Source organism: Fulvia fulva, chromosome 13 (genome assembly GCF_020509005.1).
Source record: "Fulvia fulva chromosome 13, complete sequence".
NCBI classification, from domain to species: domain Eukaryota; kingdom Fungi; phylum Ascomycota; class Dothideomycetes; order Mycosphaerellales; family Mycosphaerellaceae; genus Fulvia; species Fulvia fulva.
The window spans coordinates 695,718-722,315 of NC_063024.1; the positions used below are offsets into that span (position 1 = coordinate 695,718).

The following is a 26,598-nucleotide window of genomic DNA, read 5'->3' on the forward strand; positions in this document are numbered from 1 at the left end:
GGTTCCAATCCTTCCCTTTGAACTCGGCAGCGGCGGGTAGTGTGCCACGCAATGAGCACCTGCCCTCCAGGCTGTGTCACGGCCTCGTGCCTACTCTCCACCCTCCATTGTTACTTCCTCCCAACAGCAGTACGATCCAGATCGAGCAATGGCAATGCAAGACCACGACCTCCTCATCGAAATTGAATGACACTAAGCGCGTCGTGCACTGCACTCATACACCACGCCACCGATGCAGTAACCCGCGAGAACCACCACCATGAGCACAGTCGATCCCGGCATAGGCGAAAGCGTGTCGCGCGCCGCCGAAGATATGGAACCAGATCACAGAAAAGACGGATTTGCGCAAGAGACGGACGATGACTACGTGCAACCGAATGAATGGTGGTTTGCTTCAGCGCTCTGTCCGCTGTTGGGAGCAACGTTTGGACCAGTCGCGAACGGATTCAGTATATGCGCACTGGTGTACCCATGGCGTAAGTGACCTGTTCTGAGAGCCACGCTCGCCCACCAGTAGCTCAGACAGCTCTGTTGTCGTGGAGAGCGCGCTGATATGGCTGTAGGAGCATACATTCCTCCAGGCAAGGAGGCGGCGGATGGCATCAAGATGGAGGATCCAAGGTGGTTAATTGCTGTGAACGCGGTTTCACTGGCTTTCGCACTGATAGGAAATGGAGCGCTTCTACTAAACATGGTGAGTCTGAGACACTGATGGGCCTCTCCGGCTCAAAAGCAATGGCTAATGCTTTCAATAGGCTCGCCGCGTCAAGTTTTCCATCGCCCAGCCTACAACCATCACCGGCTACTTCGCAGCAGGCATTCTCCTCATCGCCGATACTTCAGCACTCGCTTCAGCACCCAATTACTACATTACGGATTCGAGAGCGCTTCCTGCAGCGAATCACGCTCTCACCAGCGCTTACTACTACGCCATCATGGCGGCGTCCATCTATATGATTATTGGTGCTCTTATGTGCCTCACGGTCTACGGCGCGCTTGCCGGGCGATACAAGAAGGAATTCAATCTGGGACCGGCACAACGGACTCTAATGCTACAGACGATGTCGTTCATCGGGTATGAGCTGCTTGGCGCGCTGGTTTTCAGCAAGGTCGAAGGGTGGAAATATCTCGATGCAGTCTATTGGTCACAGGTGCGTAGCCACATCGGCAGCGTGGAATGACATGATCTGAGTGGGTATCATCCAATGCACGACGCGCTGACTCGAATTCTCCTTAGGTGACCCTGCTCACGATCGGCTTGGGCGACTTCTCACCGCAGTCTAATGTTGGGCGCGGTCTCCTGTTTCCATTTGCAATCGGCGGAATTCTGATGGTCGGTCTAGTAGTTGGCTCCATACGGTCACTGGTTTTGGAGCGCGGACAGGAGAAAATGGCCGCACGGATCACAGAAAAGCGTCGGGAGACTGCTGTCAATAACGTTGACGAGCGGAAACAGACGATTAAAATCTCATGGTACGTTTTGATAGCCGCAATCGCACGACCGTAGCTCAGAAAGCTGCGATAATGTCGAAGCGACGACGCGCTGACTCGCTCTCAGGCTCGCACAAGCCGATTTTAGCACAGATCCGTCCTTGACACCGGCCCAGCGACGAGAGGAAGAGTTCAGTATCATGCGAAAGGTATGTTGCGCGCTCGATGCTTCGAGCTATCAAGCTGCTTCTGAGGTGCTGATGGGCCTACGCGATTCAAATACTGACCCACATCTACTGTAGGTACAAGCCACCGCCGAAAGAGAGCGTCGCTATTTTGCGCTCTGCATGTCCCTGTCATTCGCTTTGATGCTCTGGTTCGTGGGAGCGGCGGTTTTCATGGTTTGTGAACGCGAGCAGGGGTGGACATACTTTACTTCGTTGTACTTCGCATTCACAGGTACGTCTTTTGAGTCAGCGGCGCGCATCAGCACCTCAGAAAGCATGAAACGCTCGGGATAGCCTCAGCCTGACGCGCTTTTCTAGGGCTCCTCACTATTGGGTACGGCGACGAAACACCTGCCAGTAATGCCGGCAAGGCGTTCTTTGTCATCTGGTCACTTCTGGCTGTTCCTTCCCTGACGATCCTCATCTCCAACATGGGCGACACTATCGTCAAATGGTTCACGGACATTACCGAGGCTGTTGCGCAGCTTACTGTTCTTCCGGGAGAAGAGGGTTTCCGAATAAGTCTTAAGAATGTCATGAGCCAGCTCTCCATGACCGCACCGGGCATTTTGGGCGAGACGAAACGGAAGGGTATGTATCTCACGCGCACAGGTGCATCAGCACCATGGAGAGGCTTGTTTACGGCGGGTATAGCCCATTGCACGACGCGCTGACCCAATCTTTGCACAGACTCTCGACTCGACGGCCACAAACACCGCGAACAGATCATGACTAGGCTCGCCACGAGGCTTGAGCAGCACATCGAAGAAGAGGAGCTCCAGGATGCATTACAAGCAGATTCCACTGGCGACCCGCGCGAGCGCGACATCCACTTCTACCATTACGTTCTTTCCAGGGAGCTGAGGAGCGTTCAGAAGGACCTAAATGATTCACCGCCGAAGAAATATACATGGGGAGAGTGGGAATATTATCTCCGACTTGTGGGGAATGTGGAAGACAATACGACCGATGAGTTTCCTGGTCAGAATTTCCCTGATACGCTGGTTCCCCAGCAGCTGCGCGCGCCGCAACATGCCTTCGAACCGTCTTCGTCAAAAGGACTTCATGCGGGATCTGATAGTGATGGTATGGATGCGGATAAAGACGGTGTAGTAGATCGCGTGACGGACCGTAAAGAGAGGCTGTACTGGGACCCCAAGCCGAAGGAAACCAAGAAGGCACGCATACTCAAGACACACGACACGGCAGCATCACTCGGAGCCTGGTCCTGGCTATCAGACGAGAGCCCTCTCATGAGCTCAAAGACCGAATCACAATGGATCTTGGAACGTCTATCGGTATGTGCGCGTCCCATCTCTCACGCTCCCCACGCCTTTCTAAGGTGCTGAAGCGCGATCGTGGCTCATCACTGACATACGTTGCGACATACGTAGGCTGCACTTGTCCGGGAACTCAATCGGGCGCGAAAGGGCTACAAGAAGAAACCGCCTATCAGCATGGATCATATTACCAAGGCTCGACGGTTGAATGAGGAGGCGGGTAAGGCGCATGAGAAGGGGGAATATGGTCGGGAGCATGGTATTAGACGTCAGGCTGGGGATCCGGAGGCGCGTTATGCTATGGGTGAGAAATGAGCAGTCATGTGAGTGATATTTCGGCCGATTAGTCTAGAAATGCACTCCATGGACTAGAGTACATGTACATGTAAGTATGCGTGTTCCAGCTGCATTGCGTAGCCTTGCGAGCTGTGATGACCTTTCTGACGTATCGAACACAGAGTCTGCGACGCAAGGGCTGGTGCAACAACGCCGATCCCTGCATATACCATACGGAAGCAAACGCTGCGCTCCCCACCAAGCAAACGCAGCATCACCTCCAGGACACGGAGGACATCTTTTCTCGACGATCTTCAGCTTGAGAGCTTCGCCATTCAAGGTCTTCAACCGGCTGTCCGATTCACATAGGCTGACATCGCTGTCACCCCTGGCTAAAGACGGCTTCGCGAGCCATGGAAGAAACGACCAATGCCAATGCCCGTAGTCGGACTCCCGATCGGGCGGCTCTTGAGACCGGTATGTGCATTCATTCACTGCACTTGCAAGTGGCACAGACTCAGGTGAAGTGTGCTTGCACTCTCTCGAAGTTCTGATGCAATGCTCCGCAATTCGCCTTTGGTCCTTCCTCGCGGCTTTGGCATCATTGTTGACTTCCCTCAGAGAACAAACTTCCGCCACCTCCGACCGCCGTCTCCACTGCACCGACCTCTTCTCAGCGACTGAAGTCCACCACACCACCACATCGCGGCATCCGTGCTGGAAAGCGTCAACGAGTCTCGGCCATGGCCTTCAATGACTTGTTGACCTCCAAAACCCCGTCTGCTAGCTCATCCTCCGACCGCAGCGTAACACCACCTCACATGCGAGCTACACCATTACACGCGCGTGCACAGTCCAACAACGCCCAGCGGCGGAACTTGACTAGCCCTCCACGTTCTTCACCACGCTCACCACCAACAGGTCGACCTGCTGTACCACAACACCGCCGCCAGACCGCCAGTGATCCACCACACCAGCAATCACCACCACCTACCCGCAACATGGCACAGTGTCATACACCACCACGTCACCGCGCGGCCAGCAACCCCCTCGAGTTGAGAGTACACGCCATGCAACTACCGCGCGAGTGGACCACTCTGCATGTATACAGGCACTTCGAGCGCTTTGGCAACATCTCACGTATTGATCTCCGAGAGCCAGGCACTCGTGACAGATCTGCCAATATTGTCTTCCGACCAGCACCACAGGACACTCTCTGGGTCAATAGGCCGGTTCAAGGCATTGACTCGAGTGGCGTGCTGCGCTCAATCCCATGCAGAAACGAGACCAAGTCGGTCTTCAGGGTTACAATGCCGAGTGGCAAGCTTTCACTTCCAGAACGCATGTCCGTTCCACTCACGGAGGTCGACTTTGGCGTCATGCGCAATGAGACCGTCATGTCGAGCTTCTTCACAGCACAAACCACCAGTACAAGCCAAGCACAGCTCACCATGGATCTACAGATGAAAGCTCTCTTCATACAGTTCCCGATCCAAGTCAAGGCCTTAGCACCTTCAGGAACAGAACACGTCGTTGAGCATCTGTTCAAGGTTCGCATCAACCCAGCCCAGGTCTGCGAGGCTCGTGCTCCCATTGTGCCGGAGGGAGCCAAGTATCACACAATCGTGCTGTCTATCGATAGTCCACCATTGGTATACCGGAAGACCACGAAAGTATACGAGACGCACGACCCAAAAGCAACGTACTGGAACGACCGGCAGATATGGTTTCGACAGACAGATATTGACTTCAATCCGTCAGGCAGGAAGAGTTGTGTGGAACTGCAAAAGCACGACGCCTTCATCGACATCGGCCGTTGGCTGACCTATCAACTGACTTTCAAACCCGATATGTGGCACACACTGCCACTCCGGAACATCATGCAGGCTCTGGGCGAGCACAATATCCCGCTCGATCGGCACAAGACTACAGAAGTAGAGCTCCAAGATGCAGAATCCCTATGGGACTGGCTTGGCACCACAAAGCACGCCAAGTCAGAGTCAACATCCTTCCTCGACGAGCTGCAGGAGATGGCGGAGGAGGTGGTACACTTGCCATTCTCTCTTCGCTACCAGCTCGAGGTGTGTCTCAGCATCAGAGTGCTTCACGAGGTCAACATGAGTCAAGACTTCCTCAAGAGACTGGCCGCTATAGAGCCCGATCGTGCTGTGAAGGTGCTCGAGAAGGTCGCAGATGATCGACAGCGGTACTACAACCCATACGACATCCTCCGACTGCAGAATCAGGTGTTGGTCGTGCAGAAGAAGCGCCCAGCCTACTGCACGAAGATTCCAGCAGTGATTGTAACGCCAAGCACTCTGCACTTCGCCACTCCGGTCTTGGAGACCTCCAACCGAGTCGTTCGTCAATACCAACAGTATGAGGATCGTTTTTTGAGAGTCAAGTTCCGGGATGAGAACCACAAAGGCAAGATCTGGCCTGCAGATGACCACTCTGAGAGCGAAGTGTTTTTACGCATCAGTCGAGCCATGACCCACGGCATCAAGATCGGCGACCGTGTCTACGACTTCCTTGCCTTTGGTAGCTCTCAATTCCGCGAGCACGGAGCATACTTCTTTGCCTCGACAGCTACCCTCACCGCTGCTGATATTCGAAAGTGGATGGGTAACTTTACTCACATCAACGTTGTTGCGAAGTATTGCGCTCGTCTCGGTCAATGCTTCTCGACAACTCGTTCTATCCCACACGCAGTAAATATCGAGAAGATTCCTGATATCGAACGCAACGGTCACTGCTTCACCGACGGCGCCGGCAAGATTTCGCCATTCTTGGCCCGACTCATCGCACACCCCTATGGTCTGCCAAACTCTGATGATGACCACCCGTCCGCGTTCCAGTTTCGTCTTGCCGGCTGCAAAGGTGTGCTGTCAGTAGACCCTGCGCTACGAGGGTTGACCATTCAGATTCGTCCTAGCCAGCAGAAGTTCGCTGCGGAGACATTCGGTCTCGAGATCTGCCGCATCTCCCAATACTCAACAGCCTATCTGAACATGCAAATCATTTTGGTGCTTTCAGCCCTTGGCGTGCCGGACCATGTCTTCCTGACCAGAATGAGGAACATGCTTCGGGACTTCGACGAAGCCATGGTTGATGAGAACGCGGCACTGATTCTCCTGCAGAAGAATATCGACTACAATCAGATGAGTTTGACTCTAGCTTCAATGATCATGGACGGTTTCATGGAGACCAAAGACCCCTTCACTCTGACTTGCATGCGTCTGTGGAGGGCTTGGTCGTTGAAGTACCTCAAGGAGAGAGCACGAATCTTCGTGGAGGAGGGTTTCTTCGGCATTGCTAGTCCTGACGAAACCGGCACCTTGCGTGGCCATTACGAGACTACAGTAGCCAATGGCGACGCCAACGACGACGAGAAGTTGCCAGAGATCTTCTTGCAGATCCCAGATCCAGATATGCCCGGCAAGTACAGAGTACTGCTTGGTGTCTGCGTACTTGCTCGCAATCCGTCACTTCACCCGGGAGACGTTCGAGTCGTGAAGGCCGTAGACGTACTGGATTTGCACCACAAGAAGAACGAGGTCATCTTGCCTACCGCTGGTGATCGTCCTCTCGCCAACATGTGCTCTGGCGGTGACCTCGATGGCGATGACTTCATGGTGATCTGGGACAAGGAACTTATTCCGCCAGAGCGTAACCATGAGCCCATGGACTACACGTCGCCTCCACCAGCTACCAGCGAGGGAGCAGTCACTGTAGCCGACATGTCGAGGTTCTTTGTCAACTACATCAACAACGACAACCTCGGCCGGATCGCGACTGCTCATCGCTACTGGGCCGATATCCTCGACGATGGCGTCAAGGATCAGAAGTGCATCGACTTGGCCAATCTTCATTCCATGGCTGTCGACTACGTCAAGACTGGCGTGCCAGCTCACATGCCAGCAGATCTAAAGGTCAAGATGTGGCCTCATTGGTCTGAGCCGAAAGGCAAGTCAAGAAGCAAGGTCTACGTTTCTCGCAAAGTCCTTGGTCAGCTATACGACGAGGTCAAGCGGGAGACAGTCGTCGCTGCTTGGGACATGCCTTTCGATGACCGCATCCTTAGCGCTCATGAGCCAACTGAAGATATTCTCAGGGATGCCCGCGAGGTGAAGTCTCTCTACGACGAGGCTGTCCGCCGCATTATGGCCCAGCATGGCATCAAGACTGAGCTCGAAGTCTGCACCACCTTCGTGCTTGAGCACCACCAAGACATCAACGACTACAAGTTCGCCGAGACAATGGGCGAAGTCGCGTACAACCTTCGACAACAGCACCAGGAGCTATGCTACGAGAAAGCTGGTACCGATTCCAAGGCTCGCGACTGGAACAAGATGAAACCGTTCCTGGTCGCCATGTATCGAGTCACGGCTGAAGAGATGACTGCGGCCTTGGAGGAGACTACGCAGACGACTGTTCGTGGAGGCCGAGATGTTCCTGTCCGGCAGCGCACCTTTGAGGGCATGCCATTCATGTCGTTCCCTTGGATCTTTGCTCGAGAGCTGGGACAGATCGCAACGAACGGTGTCGATCGACACGAGGCCATGCCAAGACCCACTTTACCTCCCAAGATCAGCATTAAGAAGCCAGTCAACGATCTGCTAGATGGCGATTACGCGCCTGCGCCACTTCGTGAGGTCTGTATGGATGGTAGCACTATGCAGGACGGCGAGCTTCTTGATCTCACAGGCAATGATAGTCAGACGACCGTTGTCGCGAGCGCTCCCCAGCAGGCGCCCAATGTTGGCTCCTTCGACAGTGCCATCGACAGTGCCGTTGATGATTCTAGCAGCGAGATCGTTCGAGTCGATACACCAGCGACAGATGTGGAGGCTAGTACTACGGTGGGTGACTATGTTAACGTCCGCAAGGAGGTTTTCCTGCACGATACATCTGATGGTGTCGCAAAGGTGTCTGAAGAGGTCGCGCGGAAGCTGCGACTGTACGGGGAGGCTGGGTTGCCAATGGATGCAGCGCGCGCCGCTTCGAGTAGCATTGGGCAGACTGTGCTACCGATAGAGCGCCGTGCTGCAGATACAGAGCCATTCCCACGATATGACGACCTCGACACTTCAACCTCAGCGCCGAACATCGCGCAGGCCCCGATCGGCGGTCGAGGCGAATCGCTCTCCAACGCGCCGCTGTTCTCTTACGAAGAGCCATCGGCTGTGGTGTTGGAGGAGGCTGAGGAGGAAACAGAGGATGGCGATCAGGAGGGACCGGGCAGCGATTTCGAGGGCGAGCAGGTTGAAATCGAGTTCGACACCAAGCCGAATGCGCTGGATCGTCTCAATGCATTGGTCGGATCATAGACAGGTAGTGAATGACTGGAGGAATCAACGATAGATCGGAAAATTATTTGGTAGCCATGGAAGGCACATAGTGAGGAGTACTTGGTGCAGTCACTCCCCATAAAGTAGATAGCATGCGTTTCATCGCACCGAATCGCACCGCTTCCAAACTGGATATGCAGTTCCATGCTGTTGAAGCCAGTGCCTACTGCATCAGACAGAGCAACTTTTGAAAGCGCTTCAATTACATAAACTCACTCTGAGCACTACGGTCATGTCTGTACTTGGAAATTGCGCGATTCCACCTTCGTGGCTCGGTCATGTCACACGAGCTGTAAGGACACGTGCGTCAAGTGCCTGCATATGTTCAGCAAGGGCAGCTTCCCTGTCTCTGCCACATGGATGGGTGGAACGGCATCCAGGTGACGGAGCGGAGGCTGGGCAAGGTCGAAGAAGCGGTCAAGTTAGTCGGGAAGAGGATGGAAGACAAGGAGATTCTTCAAGGCACGTTCGAAGTTCCTCCTCGCATTCATGGTACAGTAACAGTAACGTGGGTCTAGTCCCAGTCCCAGTCCCAGTCCCGACCCGTCCAGCGACTCTCTCGAACCCAGAACCCGCCATGCGATGCAGTTCTTTTCATTCATCATACATTATCCTGTCCCATGCGGCCAGGCTCATCTTTCTGTGTTGCCGTCAGTGTATACAGCCGTGGTTCCTCCCTCCCAAATCGCTCATGCTATCGATGTACAGCCACCCTAGTCCTTGAGGTGATTCGGGCAAGAAGTGAAGTCCATGCAGCGCTGTCCGACGCCGCGCTAAAAGTGATCTGTCCAATGGAAGCAAGCTCCCCAATGACCTGCTAGAGGTATTGTCAAGAAGTGAAGGCGTGGTTGTGTTAGCTGCCGGTGCTGCTGTTGCCGCTTCCGCCGCCGACTGTGGTGCCGTTGCTGAGGGTGATGCGGTAGTCTGCGACGCTGCAGCTGATACCGCCGCCGAGAGAGATGTCGTGTGCGTTTGGAGCGTCTCCGTCGACTACAGTGCCACGGAAGTAATCTTGCAGTGCCATCTGCGCGCCATCCGCTCTCCCCAAGTCCTGAGTCTCTTGCAGGACGTAGAGCACAGTGACGCGAGCGAAGTCAAGAGCAGTATCGTCAGCTATGCGATCAGTCGAGTTAGCATTTGTTCCCGAAGCAGAAGTCGCGGTAGCTGAAGGTGAGGTCGTGGCGGTGGCTGAGCCACCTGCGGTTACCATGCCGTTGGTGGTTGCTGGATCCTGTCGCTTATTGACATGCTCGACGGTGATGTCGACCATCAATCGCTTGCTCGAAGCACTATTGAAAGAAACCAACGCATTCTGCGCAGCACAGTCCAGATTGTTTTGCGAGAACATGCCAAGCACTTCTTGCCCATCAAGCGGAACGCTGAAGTTGCTCGCTGCGCTTCGAAGAAGTCGAGGAACAGCTTCACCAACAGTGGCCTCGTCTGATCCGATCGAGATTCTTGTGCAACCCTGGGCCGACATCACCGAACAATGTGGCCCAGTGTACCCATTTGTGCACACGCACCGACACTGATCGCTGCGGCCGACGACATTGACACCGCCATTGTAACATGTCACCTGCTCGCATTGCTTCGCCGTGCTGCTGCTGCTGCTGCTGTCCTTGTTTTGACTCGGAACATAGACCAACAACATGACCGGCACAACGACTGCAGCCGCCACCAGCAGGAAGAGAAGGATCATGACCAGGATGAAAACCCACAATGGCATACCGCAGCATCTTCGTCTGGCCTTCTTCGGTCCTCCAGCGTCGCTATCGCTGGGGAGCTCAGAGTGTCGCAGGCGTGAGTTGCGCCAGCCATTGCGCGACTCTCGTGAGGTGGACGTTTGTGGAGGTGGGAAAGCATTGAGCATGTCGGCAATGCTTCCAGATCGTCGCTTCTCGGCGTCTGGAGCACCTTCCAGCCAATGGCCCATGCCAAGTCTACTGGCAGTCTTGCCACGATCCAAATTCGATGCCAGCTTGGTAGCACGCTTGATGAGGTCAGGTAGGCTGGTCAGTGAGCCGCGCGCTTCGGCGTCACGGACAGCATCGACGTCAAGTCGAGGTGGTCGTCGCTTGTTGCTGCGATCAGAGAGTCCGCCCATGGGCTTCTTAAGCTCATCGGCTTCCTCGGATGTGATTGCACCGCCTTTCTCCAGGCTGGTCAGAATATGATTGACACGTTGGTCCTCAGTTGGTGCAAGAGGCGAAGGTATTCGTTCTTTCTCAGGAAAGAGTGTAGTGGTGAGCGCAGCTCCAAGCAGTTCTCGAGAACGCTGCTTTCTGAGATCGCTCTCGGATTCATCGGAGGAGACGTCCAGGAGACCAGTGCCAGATCTCAAATCGCCCTCCGATGTATTACTACGCGCACCTTTACGCGTCTCTTCGTTCGGCTTCCCGCCAGTGAGGATCGCGAGGGCATTGCGAGGCTTATTGCCATCACCCGCTTTGTCTGAGTCGTGTGCACCAGGTCCAGCTTGACCTTCCGGCATGGTTCTTGAGCTTGCCCGGGCATATAGAGCATCGATTCCATGCTGCGTGTCAATCATCACTGGTGGAGGCTCTTTCGACGCTCTTCTGCTTTGCTTCCGAGATGGCAGGCTTGCGACTCCTGCACTATCGGTGGAAGTCTTGCGGATATGATCGCCGCTCTTTTGGTTCACTAGGGTTGGTTTGCTCCTCTTGCCAATACTAGCCTGTCGCACCAGGACCGGGCTGTGCTGATCTCTCACTGGCTCATCCTCTGCGAAGCCAGAGTTCTCGAGTCGACGGCCAGGTTCTTCATCCACAAATTGATCGTCCGCATCTCTGAAGTCTGTCGGGGTGGAAGGGCGGCCGCCGGCGGTGGTCGAATTCCCACCAATGCTAGGACGTGCATCACGGTCATCGACGTAGAATTGGGGTATTCCGATCGGAATGGCATTGCTGCTCGCGAACGAAGTCTTGCTGTTGTGGTCACCTGTACGTACGCTGCCAGTCTTGATGCTGCCGCGCATGCTGTCCGTCTCTTCTGCTATTGGGTGTACCGGTCCGACTTGTGGGTAGTAGGTGGGAGGACCGCGACGCGCTGAAGGTGGCGGACCAAGAGGTGGCCGTCTGTTCGCATGTCCATACACTGCTTGCTGCGGTATGGGTGGAGTTACGTATTGAGGTATTCCAGATTGTCCACCAGCAGTAGTCGGTGGCAGAGGTCGGCTCGGGGGAGGATGCATGGGCGCCGTGTAAGCATAACCGTCTCCCGTCCATTGGCCGCTACCATGATGTGATGGCTGCAGAGGAGCGATAGGGGGTGGCTGCTCTGCAACCCGAGGTATACCTCTTGGCGACTCACGACTTGGGCGACGATTCTCCGACAGTGGTGACTCGTCTGGTCGTTGAGGTCTTCGAGGTGGTTTCCGCGGACTGCTGTTGACATTGGATGAAGCGTGTGCGTCTCGTGGTGAAGGTTGCGGCGAAGGCTCGGCCGGGAGCGGCCATTGATCGTGCTGGACGTAACCCTCTTCGAAAGCACTTCCTTCGTACAGATTCTGTGATGCATCCCATGCTGACTGTTCGGGGTGGTACGGTTCCTGGTGGTGTCGCTGCCCTCTACCAGGTGAGGCGGTCGAGTGTGCGGGGTTCATGTGCGGCTGGTTGCGCCTGCGATCTTGCGCGGCGTAAGTGGGTTGAGGTATGCGACTCGAGTTGTGACCGGCTGGTCGCTGTCGAGGCGGAGGTGGTTGGTGGTGATGGTGTGGTTGCTGTTGTTGGTCGGGGTGGCAGTATTGCGGAATGCCACCGCTGTGGTCGTCATGGTATGGGCGACTCATGGAAACGGATGTGGGCGTTGGTCAAGTGAGCGTTGGCGGCGGGAGTGATGTAACGAGGGGATCTGCACAGGCGCGCATGCAGGCCAGGATGGCGTTTTCGTCGTGTTCGACCGTCCAGCGTCGAATGCAGGTTCCGGTGGTGCTTCGTGCTTCGTGCTTCGTGCTCTGTTCGATGCCGAAGCAGCGGTCATGTACACTGCCGCGTCGCTCCAATCTCTTTGGCTGCGTTTCCGCAAGGCAATCTCCTCCAAGCTGAGCACGGCGTGGAGAGGCTGGAAGATGATCCTTTCGACAAGTCGTGGGGTCGGCGTGGTTGAGGTTGTGTAACAAGCGAGGGTGAGCCCGGGGTCGATCAACGAGCGGGCTGATGTGCACTGCGTATTGTGTGAGCCGTAGGCACCAGGCTTGATCGACTCCCTCGACCTGAGGGAGCATTCACTCTTGACGTACCTAGGCGGAAGGCGTAGTGGTGTGCAGATCATGCGGGCAGCCCACAGATATTCTGAGGCGCGTGTGCGTTGTCCGGCTTCTGGCTGCCTTCCTTCGCAATCGCTGCAGGCAGGTTTGAAGGAGCTCGCCTTGCCAACGGCCGTCTGCACGCACGCCTTACGCCAGACTGCAGCTCGACAGCGAGTCCTGTGGCCGGGCTGAGTGGCGGCGCAGGTGTGAGGTTGAAACGCAACGTCTGCGTCGGCAAGGGCCCAACGGAAACGATGCTCAAACAGCTACCGCAAAGTCAAACGGGGGCCATCAACGCAGAGCGGCACAACGGCCGTGGTGGCAGAATGTCGATGTCGATGTCGCTGTCCAGTGCTCCCGCAACCAGACTGCAAAATCTCACCACCTTCCTCCTGGCTCCTGCGAAGCGCAATGGCGCTATCCACCCATCCGGATTCCGTGATCCGCGACGTGGATGCGTCCCTAGTAGTTCTAAGATGACCGGCGACCGCACGTGTGGCCGTGTGATCGCGGACGTGTTTCACATGCCCTCTAGCCTCTACTAGGCTCCAGCGACTCCGTTCTTAGCTTCGGCAGGTGGGGTTCGAGAAGAAGAACCTGGCTTCTTCTAGGTTAGAGCCCGCCTGAACCTTGTCCGTACAATCAATCTTGACCTTTCATCTCTCCAAGACTCTTCCAGCGTCTCACGTAGACGGCACACTGATGCTATGAATTCGTAAATCCTCCTCAGCTGCCACCTTCACGCGTTGCCGACGCGTTCCTATTGATGGTAAGGGCTGCTGGTCTTCGTCGAGGGACTGGGTTCCGCGGCGATGGTGTTTTGGTGGATGTGTTTCGCCAGCAGGAAGGGGAGTACTGTCTCCTATGTCGATGCTGTGCCCTCCAGGACACTGTTTCGATCTTGTCCGTCGCACCCAGACCGGGATCCCTCTGTTTGCCAACACGCCTACCACCTTGAGACGCTCAGCACGCTCAAGCGACACGGATGCTAATAAACCCGTTTCACGCCAATCTTGTCGACGGTCCGCTCAATGCACGATGCAATCACACAATGATGCACAAGCGTTCGCGACCACATGGAACTGACCTGCAGTGTTGACACATTTACTCCTCAACGTGCTGGCACGTGCTTCAGAATTCGATCCAAACACATCGCACAGCGCGTGAAATACTATACCAAGCCCAGCTCTACCACATTCCTTTGTGGAAGGTACCACAGCACCGGAGCGCGACTGCCGACAAGGTTAATTGCCAGATGCTGGCAGACTGGCGTTTATTTGAAGCATTAAGCGCACTCACCAAACGCATTTCGACCTTGACGTGACAAGTACAGTTGTCCGCATAGGGCAACAAGTAATGCGCAACACAGCCGAAGGAGCCACGACGTACCACCTTCGGTCTTGCTCGGATCCGTCGCAGCGGTGTCAACGCGACCTCATAGAGATTCCAAAGTCATGCTTTGTTAGGGGAGCATTCCATCTTCCTCTTTCTCCTTTCTGCACAAACAGTAGCTAAAATGTGTCTGAGGTGCCTTCAGGACATTGCTTGCATCTCATGTGATCTGATCTGGTCGAGGCTGCTTAACACGATGAGGGAATCACTCCGCCTTCCTGTCAATCAGGCGAATATCAACGGCAGAAGTAACGACGATGCCATGGGCGACGCGGCGCTACTAGAGAAGGGTGCCTGCTGGGGTGAAGTCACCTAACAACGAGATCAACATGACCCCTGTACAGCAACAGGACTTGAAAGACGAACATGTCTTGGACCGCCTATGCAGCCAACATGGACGCCAAAACGCAAGATGACACCGACAAAGAAAACGCAGCTCCAGGTACGCATTTCCAGCAAACTATGTTTGTGTGCAAGACTAATATCCATGCAGCAGGATATGATGCGCACTACCCACCTCTTCCACTCAACTCAAAAGGCAACATCGTCATGAAGCACCCTTACAGCAACGCTTCTGATCGTGGCAAGCCCTCCGCCAAATCTAAAACTTCACGCAGGCGACGTAATGTCGAAGTGTTGACAGAAACGCCGCCTAGGCCTTCGCGCTCCTCCCAGATATCCAAGATCTTTGCCCGCGAAGCGAATCCCAAAGGGTTGGTGGCATCCTCACCACTCCACTCACCAACAGGTATACCCGACGAGGCTATGCGCGTGTATGAGCACTTCAGTCAGGCTATGCGAAACGCAGCGCCAAAGACATCGAAGCAGGCAACGACCCCGAAGAGCAAAGGCAAAGGGAAGCGCAAGACTAGCAGCGGTCAGAGGACTCCTCGCAGTCTACGGAAGCCAGACTCTAAGCGATCCGTGCCTCCACCCTCGCCAGCATCTTCACCCGCAGACAGCGACCGCGTTGCAGGACTTCAACGTGTAGACTCTGGGTGTGACCTTCGAAGTCTCTCCGCGGCGGAACTGGCAGAACACTGGCCAGCGATAACATCGGCGCCTCGATCAGACTCACCACCTCCAGTGACATCGAAGCATATTCCAGATCCCGACTCTTCGCCGATCGCTAAACCACGAAACGAGCCAGCTCCGGGGCGCGAGGAGTCTGTTTATCCAGACCTCCAGGATGTTATTCAAGAGCAAATCCAGATCGACCAAGCTCGCGCTCACAACAACACTCTGGATGCCGGTGACAGACTGCGCCGTCTTGGACACCTACATTCCCACTTGCAGACCCCCCATTATCCAACACCGTGGATGCCAGCTCCTCGTCATCAGATCAGCGTTGGAAATTCCGACCCAACCCAATCGAACCTAACATCCGCGTCATTTCCACACAGCATCGACCGCCTCACTCTGATCAACCGCAAGCTAGCACGAACAGACCTCTCCCCTCAGCACCGCGGTGACCGCATCAGCTTCCTAGCCGAGTCCGACCAACCCATCAACGAGTTCGAACTAGCAATCGCCAGTTCCTTCTCGTCAACATCACCCGGCTTGGCCGAGCGCAGGAAGACGCTGAATATCAAAGTCACAGACCCATCGCCCCCAAGACGCGTGGCCACGATGCCTATCGCTACTACCGTTCCAGTCGTGCCAGTAGCACCGCAAGTTCCAGATGACGATGACGACTCCTCAACCGACAGCTGGACCGGCGACGAAGTCTTCTTCCCTCGCCCAGCAGCACCCCAACCCGTTCCGCCACCTCCAGCTTCACAACGCTCCATCAGACCACCCTTCACACGCGCCGAGACTGAGAGCACGATTTGGCAGAACCGCCGACCACCACCGCCTCCACTGTTATCGCCAATGAGGGCTGTGCGCTCTTCCCGCTTTCACGTCCCGGAGATACGAGGTCGCGTGTGCGGCCCTCCTCGCGATGTTCCTTACGCCGGTAGACCTCTGCATCGTGAAGTCGGACCGGCTTTTCCTGGCGAGCTGGAGTGTGGTGTGCCGTTGAGTATGGAGGAGCATCCGTCGAGTGCGGGGAGTGATGCTGATGGGGAGGATGATAGTGATGGCGAGGAGTAATCCAGGAGGCTGGTGTTCATCGCTTCGGGGACATGGTTCGGCTGGTAGGGTGAGGGTAGTTTGTGTATGCTTGGATATGCATTCATCACCATTCAATTCGCAGCCTCTGCACGTCTCATCCAGGCTGAACAGCATCTGCCACGTGATGATGGACAGCCTGTGGAAGAGCCTCTCGCGTCAGAAAAGTCATATCATGAACCCCATCTTCCTGTCGAGCCCCCCTCCCCTCCGTCTGCCCAATCTCCTCACGACCGCCCCTCTTCCCAGGAACAGCCCCAATCTCATCAACTCCCCATCTCACTTCGTATTCCTCATCGCCAGCAGATGCATAAAGAGCATTAGCCAAACAACGACGGGGCCGTCCAAGAATGTATGTGATGAGATAGCACACCGGCAGATGATTTTGCTGAAGCCTCGGAGTTGTACCGTCGCAAGGACTGACTTTTCTCTACCGCTCTTTCCATGAACCTGGGACAGGTAAGGTGCAGGGAACATAGGAGAATAGGTAAAGAGCACTTTGCAGTCTTGCTCGCTGTCTCGCGGTCATCCCTCTTTCTGTGAAGTGGAACAATGCAGCAGAGCAGTAAGTATCAATCTGATTGATCTGGAAGGGTCTTGTGGAGCGAAAGCTTCGCCAGACAGTAACACCCAGTTACCGCGGTTCCCAGGTGGAAGAGGAAGCTTCAATAGAGTCCCGACACCCTCGAATCGCGTATCTTCCACGACATGGCGTGAGCACATCTTGCGTGCTTCGCTGACATGTTGTGGACCTAGCCATGTACTCTGCTGCCGATGAACGATCTTTCCATGGTGATTAATGGCTTACGGAGCGGTTGCGCCTGCATTCGTTCACTGGCCCATCTCTTGTCGGACGCAGAGATATAAGTGTCATGATGGTTAGTCAGCAGTGTTTATTTGCTAGGCTTGCAGATTGGACAACTGTCAGTGCTCCTCTTGAGGTCCCATGTCCGGTAGGCGTGAATGCCTAGACATGGATATGTTGTTGAGACAATGCTCAGCCCAGTGGTATTCCGCAGCCTCGTGCACAGAACGGATAAGATACCGATCCGGCTTGTGCATCCGAAAGACAAGCAATGCACAAGTCGGCGCGTTTGGACAGCCCTACGGAGTAAACGGGATATAACTTTATGGCAGGATGCTTGCGGTCGCAGCAACGAACCGACAATGTGCCCATTGGCCATGTGAGCTTGAGCAATGCATCCCAACTGGGTCCCGCATTTGTACCTTACTGAGTGACGATGGTCAGCCTCCGGTGGAGTCCAGTCCAGCATGGCGATGCGAGCAGTGTGCGCTTGTGATCAGGCTGCCAGGACTGTTGATATATTTACGCCGTTATCACCGACCCAATGCCTGCGTACGACTTCCCTTACATCTTCGGTGATGCCTTTAGGGTCTTCAAGGCACGCAAAGTGGCCGGCGGAATCGCGTTCGCTGTAGAAAACCAGGTTACCAGTCCGTTCCACGGCGCGTTTGCTGTTCGGTGCAGTGTCGTACCACATGCTGGTGTAACCAAAAGGACACCTGATGAGGTTTTCCTCCTTCATGGCGTAGTCTGCGAATTGATGGTGAGGAACGTTCTCGTAGTATGGCAGGCAACTGGTCATGATGCAGCGGGTGAAGTAGTATAGTACCACGGTGGTGATGACGTGGTCGAGCCAGTGTGTCTGCGATGAGACCGAAGGTGATGCAGCTTCTTCGTACTTTTCTCCGACGAATGCAAGAAGGCCTATCGGATTGTCGATCAGCATCCAGCCCAAGGTCTGAGGGCGAGTGCGCATCAGCACTGCATAGCCGACGTGGTTGGTTCTCCAGTCTTCGCCTTTGGCTTTACACTTCATCTCGCGGTCAGTGGGCGCGACATCTTGCGGAAGAGCACCTGGGCAGTAATTGAGATGCACTACCCGACAGGAGTCAGAGTATTGGGCTCCAAGCTCCCGTGCAACGAACTGTCCCCAGTCGCCAGCTTGCACAGCATACTTGTCGTACCCAAGTTGGAGCATAAGCTTGTGAAAGACCCTTGAGGTGTCTTTCATCGTCCAGCCACGCCTCTTTGGTCCATCTGACCAGCAGAAGCCTGGGAGACTGGGAACGACAACATTGAAGTGCAACCACATCCACATCCACCCCTGCACCCCTGCCCGCGCTGGCCAATGACAGGCGCAGTCGCCGATCGTTCAGAGATCGAAGCTAAGATCGATCGACAGCTTCCCACGGGCCACACTTCCCTTTCTCTCCAACCACAACCCACGCTGCCCGCCTCCGTTCAGGTACAGCTTCGATGATGTAAAGGTAGGAAGTCAATGCTCGCGCGTGGAATACGGTACGGTAAACGACACGACCTCTCTCTCTTCCTCTTTTCCTTCCCATGTCTCTTCTGCTTCGACTCTCGCGATCGTTCAGAGGACCAATTATTGCCATCTCTCGTCCTTGTCTTCTTGCCTCAATACCACAGCACCGAAGCACTTTCCATACTTCCCCAGCTTCCAACATGCCGCCTAAGAAACACGCCCGCTCCGCGTCTCACGAAGAAGGCCACCCAGAGCTGAAACATCCCTCCACAAAGCGAGCAAAAGAAATCGACCAACACACCCCCTACGAAGAACTTGTCTCCCTCCTCGACGCGAACGATGCCTCAGCCAAACCCAAAAACGTGCTACACTGGTTCCGCAGCAAAGACCTCCGCCTCGAAGACAACCGCGCCCTCCACGCAGCCTCCCAAAAAGCCAAAGAGGGAGACGGTAACCTCATCTGCCTCTACCTCCACTCCCCCAAAGACCTAACATGGCACGGCACATCCCCCGCGCGGCTAGATTTCATCCTCGAAACCCTCCGCCTAATGAAACAGCAGCTCGAAAAACTCAACATCCCCCTCCACATCGCCACCGTCGAAAGCAGGAGCGTCAAAACAAATACAGTCCTAGACTTCGCCGAAACTTACGACATAACACACATCTACGCCAACATGGAATACGAAGTCGACGAACTCCGCCGGGACATAGACCTCTCCAACGCAGTCGTGAAAAACGACTACTACGACATTTCCTTCGAGGTATTACACGACCAGACCGTCATCACGCCCCTAACGCTCACAACAGGAGCCGGCTCACCGATGAAGGTCTTCACCCCGTACCATAAAGCCTGGCTCGCCGAGACGAAGAGTGAGCCAGCGTTGTTTGAGGATTTGGTCCCGGGGCCGGAGGCCAATGGGGATGGGGCGAGGGAGGAGTTGAAGAGGTTGTTTGGTGGGGATTTGCCTGGTATGCCGGAAGGGAAGAGCTTTGAGCAGTATGAAGAGGACCGGGAGCGGTTGAGGGCATTGTGGCCGGCGGGTCATGATGCGGGGATGAAGAGACTTGATGACTTCTTGGAGAAGAAGGTGAAAAATTACGCAGCGCATCGCTCCGAGCCCGCGCTGGATCCCTCATCGCGTCTCTCGCCGTACTTCTCCTCTGGCGTGGTGAGTGTGCGTGAAGTGCTGAAGCGGACGAAAGAATTCAACAACGGGAAGCACTTCGACGCCGGGGACAGGGGCGTTGATTCGTGGGTCAGGGAAATTGTGTTCCGGGAGTTTTATCGGCATATCATGGTTGTGATTCCACATAATAGCATGAATCTGCCGCAGAATCTGAAGTTTGATTTTGTGGAGTGGGAGGATGATGAGGAGGGGTATAGGAAGTGGGAGGAGGGGAGGACGGGGGTGCCGTTGGTTGATGCGGGGATGAGGCAGTTGAGCAGTGAGGTGAGTTGAACATGGAAGAGGAGACGAGAAAAGGAGTGGAAAACTGACGCTGGTGGATGTAGGCCTACATGCACAACCGCCTCCGCATGAACACCTCCTCCTACCTGCGCGCAAACATGCTGATCGACTACCGGCGCGGCGAGCGCTACTTTGCGGAAACACTGATCGACTGGGACCTATCCAACAACACGCAAGGCTGGGAGCCGAGCTACACCATCTTCAACCCCGTCGTGCAGGCGGAGAAGTGTGATCCCAATGGCGATTACATCCGGAAGTGGGTGCCGGAGCTGAAGGATGTGAAGGGGAAGGCGGTTTTTGATCCGTTCAATAGGTTGAGTCAGGGGGAGTTTGAGAAGTTGGGGTATCCGGAGCCGCATGTGGAGTTTAGGGAGAGTCAGACGAGGGCCAAGGAGAGGTATAAGAGGGATCTTGCTGATGCTGATCCGTGAGTGAGGTGCTGATGTGGAGATGTTGCTGAGGAGGTAGTGGTGGATGGATAGCAGGTTCTCGCACTGTTTCCCAATGTGGCGCAGTGGTCTAGGGAGACATGGTGCAGCGGCTCAAGCTGTTCCGTTCTCGCGGTGGTTCCTGGAGCATTGACTCCGAGGCGAGGATGGAGATCCTTCCGATCGAGATACTCAGGATGTCGTCTTCAATGTTCCGGCTAGTTGCCTTGTGTTTTTGACCAACAGCCCGTCACAGAAATGTAGAGCCTACAGCTGCACTCTTGGCATCAATACTCATACCGTTGATACCAAACGTCATTCGTCCTCACGAGGCGTTCCTGGCGCCTTCAGTGTCACGTTCACCATGCAGCAACTCAGCCACTCTCACGAGCTGACGTCTTCAGTGCCACCAAACGTGAAACACAATGACGACCGTGCCTGAACGCCTACAGGCACTTCGTTGTCAAGATCTTGCCGGCCCGTTGTTGGCTGTGACTGCCGCGATAGACTTTGATGCTTCGACGACTGGTATGTGACATGTTCCGAAATGTTTTCTGTTCAAGTCGCAGGTGATCGAGTCGTGACGCCCGTGGAGTGGTGAAACATGATGTGCTATTCATTCAGTGTCGAGTCCGAGTTTTCCATCATCACCCATCAGCCATCAAGTTCGGAGTGGCAGGCACAGCCACAGTGCGTGCGTACATGTAGTGGTGGCCAACTCTTGATGGAGTCGCCTCTACTAGCTTGCCTATCTTCACATCAGGTGTCGATGCAGGTCGCCAACTTGGCATGCAGCTGTGGTCCTTGAAAGATGGTGGGAAGTGGACCGTGGTTTTTTGTTGCAGCTCGATAGCGTGTCCGGGGACCCCAGCCGCCTGCTATTGCCAATTTGCCCGCTTAAAGGTCGCGTTGCCAGGCTCATCAGCTTGTTGATGGAGTGTTGTTTCGCATCGCAGTGGATTGTGATCGTGTGAGCAGGATGATCAAGTCATTGCTAGTACAGTCGGTTACGATGGATGAAAGAACATTTGGTGGTTCAGACGTTGGCGCAAGTCGTGCCAGAAGCGCGAGGCGAAGCGAAGGTTGTCCCGCACGTGTATTGCATGCAGCGACTAGTGTGTACATGTACCGTAGCGTGGTGCGGTGCGGTGGGATGAGGAGTCGCAGGACGAGATGCCGTGTGTCGTTGGCTTTGCTGTCTGTTCCAACCTCCTTGTGCTCTGCCGCTTCCCATGTGATATGTCGTGGGCGGAGAGCACGTCTTCCGGTCGCTTGTTGGATCGCGTGAGCGTGAGCCGTTATAGTTCATCGCCTAGTTCTACCTTGTTCGAGCTGCCCAGCGACCGTTGCGCTTAGAATAATCTCTCGCGAACGACTCCCCCTCCCAAAACCACGATCCTTCCACTATCTGCCCGACTTCACTCATCACATGCGCTTCGGGCGCTGAGCGATTGCGATACCATACAGCAGATCACACCTGCCGGAATGCGCACGACATAAGGCCTCCGACACACAGCTCCGCAGGCTTAGACGACACCGCAGCCCGCGCCTGCCGCAACAGCATTGCAACAGCGCGCAGTCTGGCCAAGCGCCAGTGAGAAGACGACCACCAACTGACCACGCTCGTTACGTACACATACACCCCATTCCTCCGCCAACATGCTACGTCCCGCCACTCCGCTGTCCATCATCTTCCTGGTTGCCTTTGTGCTCCTGCTACTGAGCACGCTATCAACACCCGTCATCAAAGGCATCCCGCTGGGCAGCTTCCAAGGATACAACTTTGGTGTACTGGGATACTGCAAAGGAGACACATGTGAGGGGCCGCGGATAGGGTACAGCACAGGTGCGCATTCTCTCTCCGATTTGTGATGCTCTGATACTAGACCTGACAGGTACAAAAGATGGCCTCTTCAATGGGACCAACACCGAAGCCGACTTCTCCCTTCCTTCCTCCACACGGAACAGCCTCTCTGCCATCCTCGTCGTCCACCCGATCGCCGCTCTGCTGTGCCTGATATGCCTGGGCCTAGGCATTGCCGCACACTTTCACGGTCCATCGCACTCTCCGCGCTATCTTCTGGCCCTTCTCATCCTCACCATCCCGACTCTGCTCGTCACGCTCCTGGCTTTCCTCGTCGATATTCTGCTGTTCGTGCCTCATATGCAATGGGGCGGCTGGATCGTGCTGGTGGCTACCATCCTCATCATTGCATCCAGCATAGTAACATGCGCCATGAGACGGACACTGGTCAGCCGGAAGGCAAGGAAGAAGCGTATTGCAGAGAATGCGGATATGAATGGTCAGAACTACTACGAGAACCTGGCTCAGAACCGAATGATGGTCGACTCGCTTCCCAAGGCTGATAGCCCTCCCCCCATGAGTGGCAGCACGGCTGTCGATAAGAACGGCAGCTCGAACTTTGCTACTGATGAGATGAAGAGGCAGGAAACTATGAGCGAAGGCGGTGGAAGGAGGAGTCAGGACGATAGTACGCCTCTGAACCCGACTCGCGACCCCAGCATCAGGTCTGCGAGCACCAATGGCGGACGGACACCCTACGCACAGGATCCAATGGCACCGCCAATGCCAATGGATGGCAGACCGAGATACGAGAACCAGAACGGCATGCCCAGACGGCTGAGTAGAGACCAGTATGGCAACCCGATCCCACCAGGTGCTGAGGTGGGAGCAATGGCAGCTGCAGGTTTAAGGCATCAAGGATCACAAGGCTCTCTTGGGTCAAACCCATCGCAGCCATCGAATGGCTACCCCAGAGGCAGAGGCGGTTACGGACCTCCTCCACGTGGATATGGACCTCCGAGAGGCGCGAGAGGTGCATATGGACCACCGCGAGGCGGACGTGGAGGATATGGACCACCACCACCACCGGGCTTCTACCGCGGGCGAGGAGGACCACCGCCTGGCATGATGGGCCGTGGAGGTCCTCCACCAATGATGGGTCGAGGCGGACCACCTCCACCTGGTTACGGCTACGATTACAGCTACGGACCACCACGAAGTGGACCTTCGCCTTCATACGAGCAGCCTTCCCCGCCAATGGCCATGCCGAATCACGATCAGTTTGTAGCTGGACCAGTCATGGTTGATGGCATCGGTCAAGCAATTGAAATGGACGAGCGACACGGTAGCCCGCAGCAAGGGAGCCCAGCACCACTGAATCATGCCTACGACAATGGACAATATGGACTCAGAGACAGTGACGCAGACGTTGCAGGTATGATTGGCTTGCAGCAGGGACAAGAACAGCATGATGCAGCACCTCACACTCTATCGCCACCTCCACAAGATGGTGGAAGGCAGGGTGATGTGCGAAGTCCATCGAGCATGTACTCTGACCAGTAAGTAAAACCAACATCAATCCTCCTTCAACGAGCATAGCTAATAACATCACAGAACATATGTGCCGCCCCCAACTCAGTGGAGCGCAGTACCTTCTCCGCTCGACCATGGTCAGCATGAGAATGGTTTGCTCTCGCGGAATACGTTAGACACGAACATCTCGAGCTCATCAGGTGATTACTCGTCTGGTCTGCCATCGTCAAGAGTCCTACCACTGTCGCCAGTTCCAGCTTCTCCAACTGGTCGATCAGCACGTGGCAGCCACAGTCCACGCCACAACCGTGCTGGTAGCGAAGCATACTATGAAGACGTCGATCCTCGCTTTGCAGAGGAGCAGAACCCATCAGCATTTCATGCGATGAGTCCGGCGGATGACATGGCACCTCACAATGCTGTGCGGGATAGCGGGATACCGAATGCTCTCACACCGGGTCCTGGCCAAGCCGTACACTACCAAGGTAACCAACATTTGAGTCCCGAGGCCTACGCCACGAACGCAGCTGATCACGGCATTAGCTCATCGTCTGTAGAAGGACGACTTCCCTTGAATGACTCAGCTGGTCATCTGGAGCCTATTCCGGATGGTGCCAGATCTCCTGGTGAAGGCAGTGAAGCTTCACACTTTACTTCTGTAAGTCAAAGAGGCATCAATCCAAACTGGAGACCTGGTCCTCCTGGTGGATATGCAGGCAGTAATCTAGGACCAAATGGCAGCTCAGCTTCTGCAGTCCAGAGGAGGAGAGAAGATACCATCCTCTCTGCCAATCCTGACTTTTCGATTCCTGGCGTGGGACTTGGCGGTAGAGGGGGAGGACGAGGACGAGGCAGAGGCGGCACAAATGCACTTCCGCCTAGTGCGCTAGGAGGTGGATTGACTCCTGCAGGACGCTACCCTACGGACATCTAGGCGACGTCCATACCTGCGACCTGGAAGCGGAGCGAGTGGAACGCCGAGACCTGGACTCCGAGAACCAGCAAGAAGTACAAGATCAAAACACCGAGGCCTGTACACGTCGAGTATGGCTCCTCCAAATCGATGATGAGCATGTCGCAGAGCACGAGGCGGGCTTTGTCGATGGCCAATTCGATCGACTCGCTTTCATCCCTGGACTATTCTCTACCGCCGAGATTCGGCAGCATGCCTGCGAAACGGAGATACTCGAATTGTGAGGCGACTACTATGCGGACTTCCTCAAGTCTCAACTCCAGAACTCGGTCTGGTCTGGGCATGGTGTGGGAGTGAAGTGTCCGCATGCACCCTGCTACTTTCTGTTCTTCTGATGTTTATTTGTTGAAGTGGCAGGCAATAGCGCGGCGTACTGTTTTTTTTTGGATCAACGGCTGTTTATAGACATACGATCGAGCCATTACAGCTCTCGATATGGGTGGAGATTAGAATCATGGCGCTATTATTGAGCTTCGAATAATGAAAAAGACACACCACAACATCATGGCCCTCACAGGCGATTGAGAGAAAGAGATCTTCAAGCCCGCAACACCCGTTCATGCCATGCTTCCACGGCTGCGTCATCGCAGCGAGCAAGAGAGCTCCAGCTAAGAACCTCTACATACGGTATGCCGGAGAACCCCGCAGCAGCAGCGAGGAACAGTAAGCAGCAGCTCTGGGAATAAACAACATATATGTCACTGAACGTTACACTGGACCTCTTTCCCAGTGGCAACGAACACAAAAACGACGACCACAGCAATCAATCATGACCATCTACGAACTACGCGTCTACACGACCGTACCAGGCCGCATGCCGGCGCTCCTCGCCCGGTTTGAGAACCATACTCTGAAGCTGTTTGAGAAGCATGGCATTGAGCAGGTTGGGTTTTGGTGAGTGGAAACGTGGACTGATGGCGGGTTGGTAGTGGGGGGAGACTGGTTTGGTTGATGCTGGTACTGATTTTGATGCTTGGATAGGACGACCCTCGTGGGTCCGAATTGTGGGAATGAGTTGACGTATTTGTTGAAGTGGGTATGTTATACTGAACTCTGCTTCTTTGATGGGGCTGGGCTGGGAGATGGAGGGTGGGTCGCTTTGTTGATGGTGTGCTGATTGCTTTGATAGGACTCCCTAGCGGATCGCGAGAAGAAATTCAATGCCTTCTCCCTCGACCCGGCGTGGTTGGAGGCTAAGGGAGAGAGTGAGAGGGATGGGGCTATTAATGAGCGGGTTGCGAGCTCGTTTTTGACGCCGACACAGTTTAGTAGGTTGCAGTAGGGTGAGAGGGGAAAGGGGAAGGGGAAAGGGGAGGAGGGAGCAGGGTGGAGGTGGAGGGAGAGTGGGAGGAGAGTGGTAGTTCTGGACGAAGGAAATGTCTCGCTGCGAGGGTTGTGGATGGCTTGACGGTATTGAATCGTACAAGGGTGGGATGATTGACTGACCGACTACATTCTGTTGAAATACAGCGGCATCGATGACAACGCACACGCAAGAAACGTGAAAGCACCTACACTTTGCTTATGAAGCTGCGACCTTTGCTCCAACTCTATTCACTTCAGCCTCACGCTTCGGCTTAGCAAGCACTCTCGCCAGATATTATCAGTTAAGCAACACATATCAACGCTTTCTTGAGCATCATTGTCTGAGGCAGGTCATGCCGACGACGATGTGTCTACATAATCGGGATGGTAGCACAGACTGTTGCCTCCCACCATTCACCTACACCTACAGCACAAGCTGCATGAGAAGGCTGCACGACG

The 26,598-nt window shown here is 55.0% G+C and overlaps 8 protein-coding genes across 8 annotated transcripts; 6 read left to right on the plus strand and 2 right to left on the minus strand.

The window, feature by feature from the left end:
- Positions 1–259: 259 nt before the first annotated feature.
- CLAFUR5_14312 (Outward-rectifier potassium channel TOK1) lies at positions 260–3,253 on the plus strand (the record flags this gene model as incomplete). Its single annotated transcript, XM_047913460.1, has 9 exons — positions 260–476; positions 564–694; positions 756–1,151; positions 1,238–1,473; positions 1,559–1,640; positions 1,734–1,890; positions 1,977–2,306; positions 2,349–2,956; positions 3,053–3,253. The coding sequence occupies 9 exons, from the start codon at positions 260–262 to the stop codon at positions 3,251–3,253; spliced, it is 2,358 nt and encodes a 785-aa protein (XP_047769461.1).
- Positions 3,254–3,627: 374 nt separating this feature from the next.
- Positions 3,628–8,544, plus strand: CLAFUR5_14313 (RNA-dependent RNA polymerase 1; the record flags this gene model as incomplete). Its single annotated transcript, XM_047913461.1, has 2 exons — positions 3,628–3,691; positions 3,836–8,544. 2 exons carry the CDS (start codon positions 3,628–3,630, stop codon positions 8,542–8,544), a joined length of 4,773 nt encoding a protein of 1,590 aa, XP_047769460.1.
- Positions 8,545–9,418: 874 nt separating this feature from the next.
- Positions 9,419–12,373, minus strand: CLAFUR5_14314 (uncharacterized protein; the record flags this gene model as incomplete). Its single annotated transcript, XM_047913462.1, has 1 exon — positions 9,419–12,373. One exon carries the CDS (start codon positions 12,371–12,373, stop codon positions 9,419–9,421), a length of 2,955 nt encoding a protein of 984 aa, XP_047769386.1.
- Positions 12,374–14,590: 2,217 nt separating this feature from the next.
- CLAFUR5_14315 (uncharacterized protein) lies at positions 14,591–16,318 on the plus strand (the record flags this gene model as incomplete). The annotated part of the gene is made up of 2 exons (XM_047913463.1): positions 14,591–14,666; positions 14,718–16,318. The coding sequence occupies 2 exons, from the start codon at positions 14,591–14,593 to the stop codon at positions 16,316–16,318; spliced, it is 1,677 nt and encodes a 558-aa protein (XP_047769384.1).
- Positions 16,319–17,637: 1,319 nt separating this feature from the next.
- Positions 17,638–18,459, minus strand: CLAFUR5_14316 (Putative epoxide hydrolase; the record flags this gene model as incomplete). Its single annotated transcript, XM_047913464.1, has 1 exon — positions 17,638–18,459. One exon carries the CDS (start codon positions 18,457–18,459, stop codon positions 17,638–17,640), a length of 822 nt encoding a protein of 273 aa, XP_047769464.1.
- Positions 18,460–18,704: 245 nt separating this feature from the next.
- CLAFUR5_14317 (Deoxyribodipyrimidine photo-lyase) lies at positions 18,705–20,527 on the plus strand (the record flags this gene model as incomplete). The annotated part of the gene is made up of 2 exons (XM_047913465.1): positions 18,705–20,078; positions 20,141–20,527. The coding sequence occupies 2 exons, from the start codon at positions 18,705–18,707 to the stop codon at positions 20,525–20,527; spliced, it is 1,761 nt and encodes a 586-aa protein (XP_047769380.1).
- A 1,656-nt stretch (positions 20,528–22,183) lies between these two features.
- Positions 22,184–24,795, plus strand: CLAFUR5_14318 (pH-response regulator protein palI/prr-5; the record flags this gene model as incomplete). The annotated part of the gene is made up of 3 exons (XM_047913466.1): positions 22,184–22,370; positions 22,420–23,887; positions 23,943–24,795. 3 exons carry the CDS (start codon positions 22,184–22,186, stop codon positions 24,793–24,795), a joined length of 2,508 nt encoding a protein of 835 aa, XP_047769726.1.
- An 808-nt stretch (positions 24,796–25,603) lies between these two features.
- CLAFUR5_14319 (uncharacterized protein) lies at positions 25,604–26,116 on the plus strand (the record flags this gene model as incomplete). Its single annotated transcript, XM_047913467.1, has 3 exons — positions 25,604–25,728; positions 25,816–25,870; positions 25,964–26,116. 3 exons carry the CDS (start codon positions 25,604–25,606, stop codon positions 26,114–26,116), a joined length of 333 nt encoding a protein of 110 aa, XP_047769714.1.
- Positions 26,117–26,598: the final 482 nt, after the last annotated feature.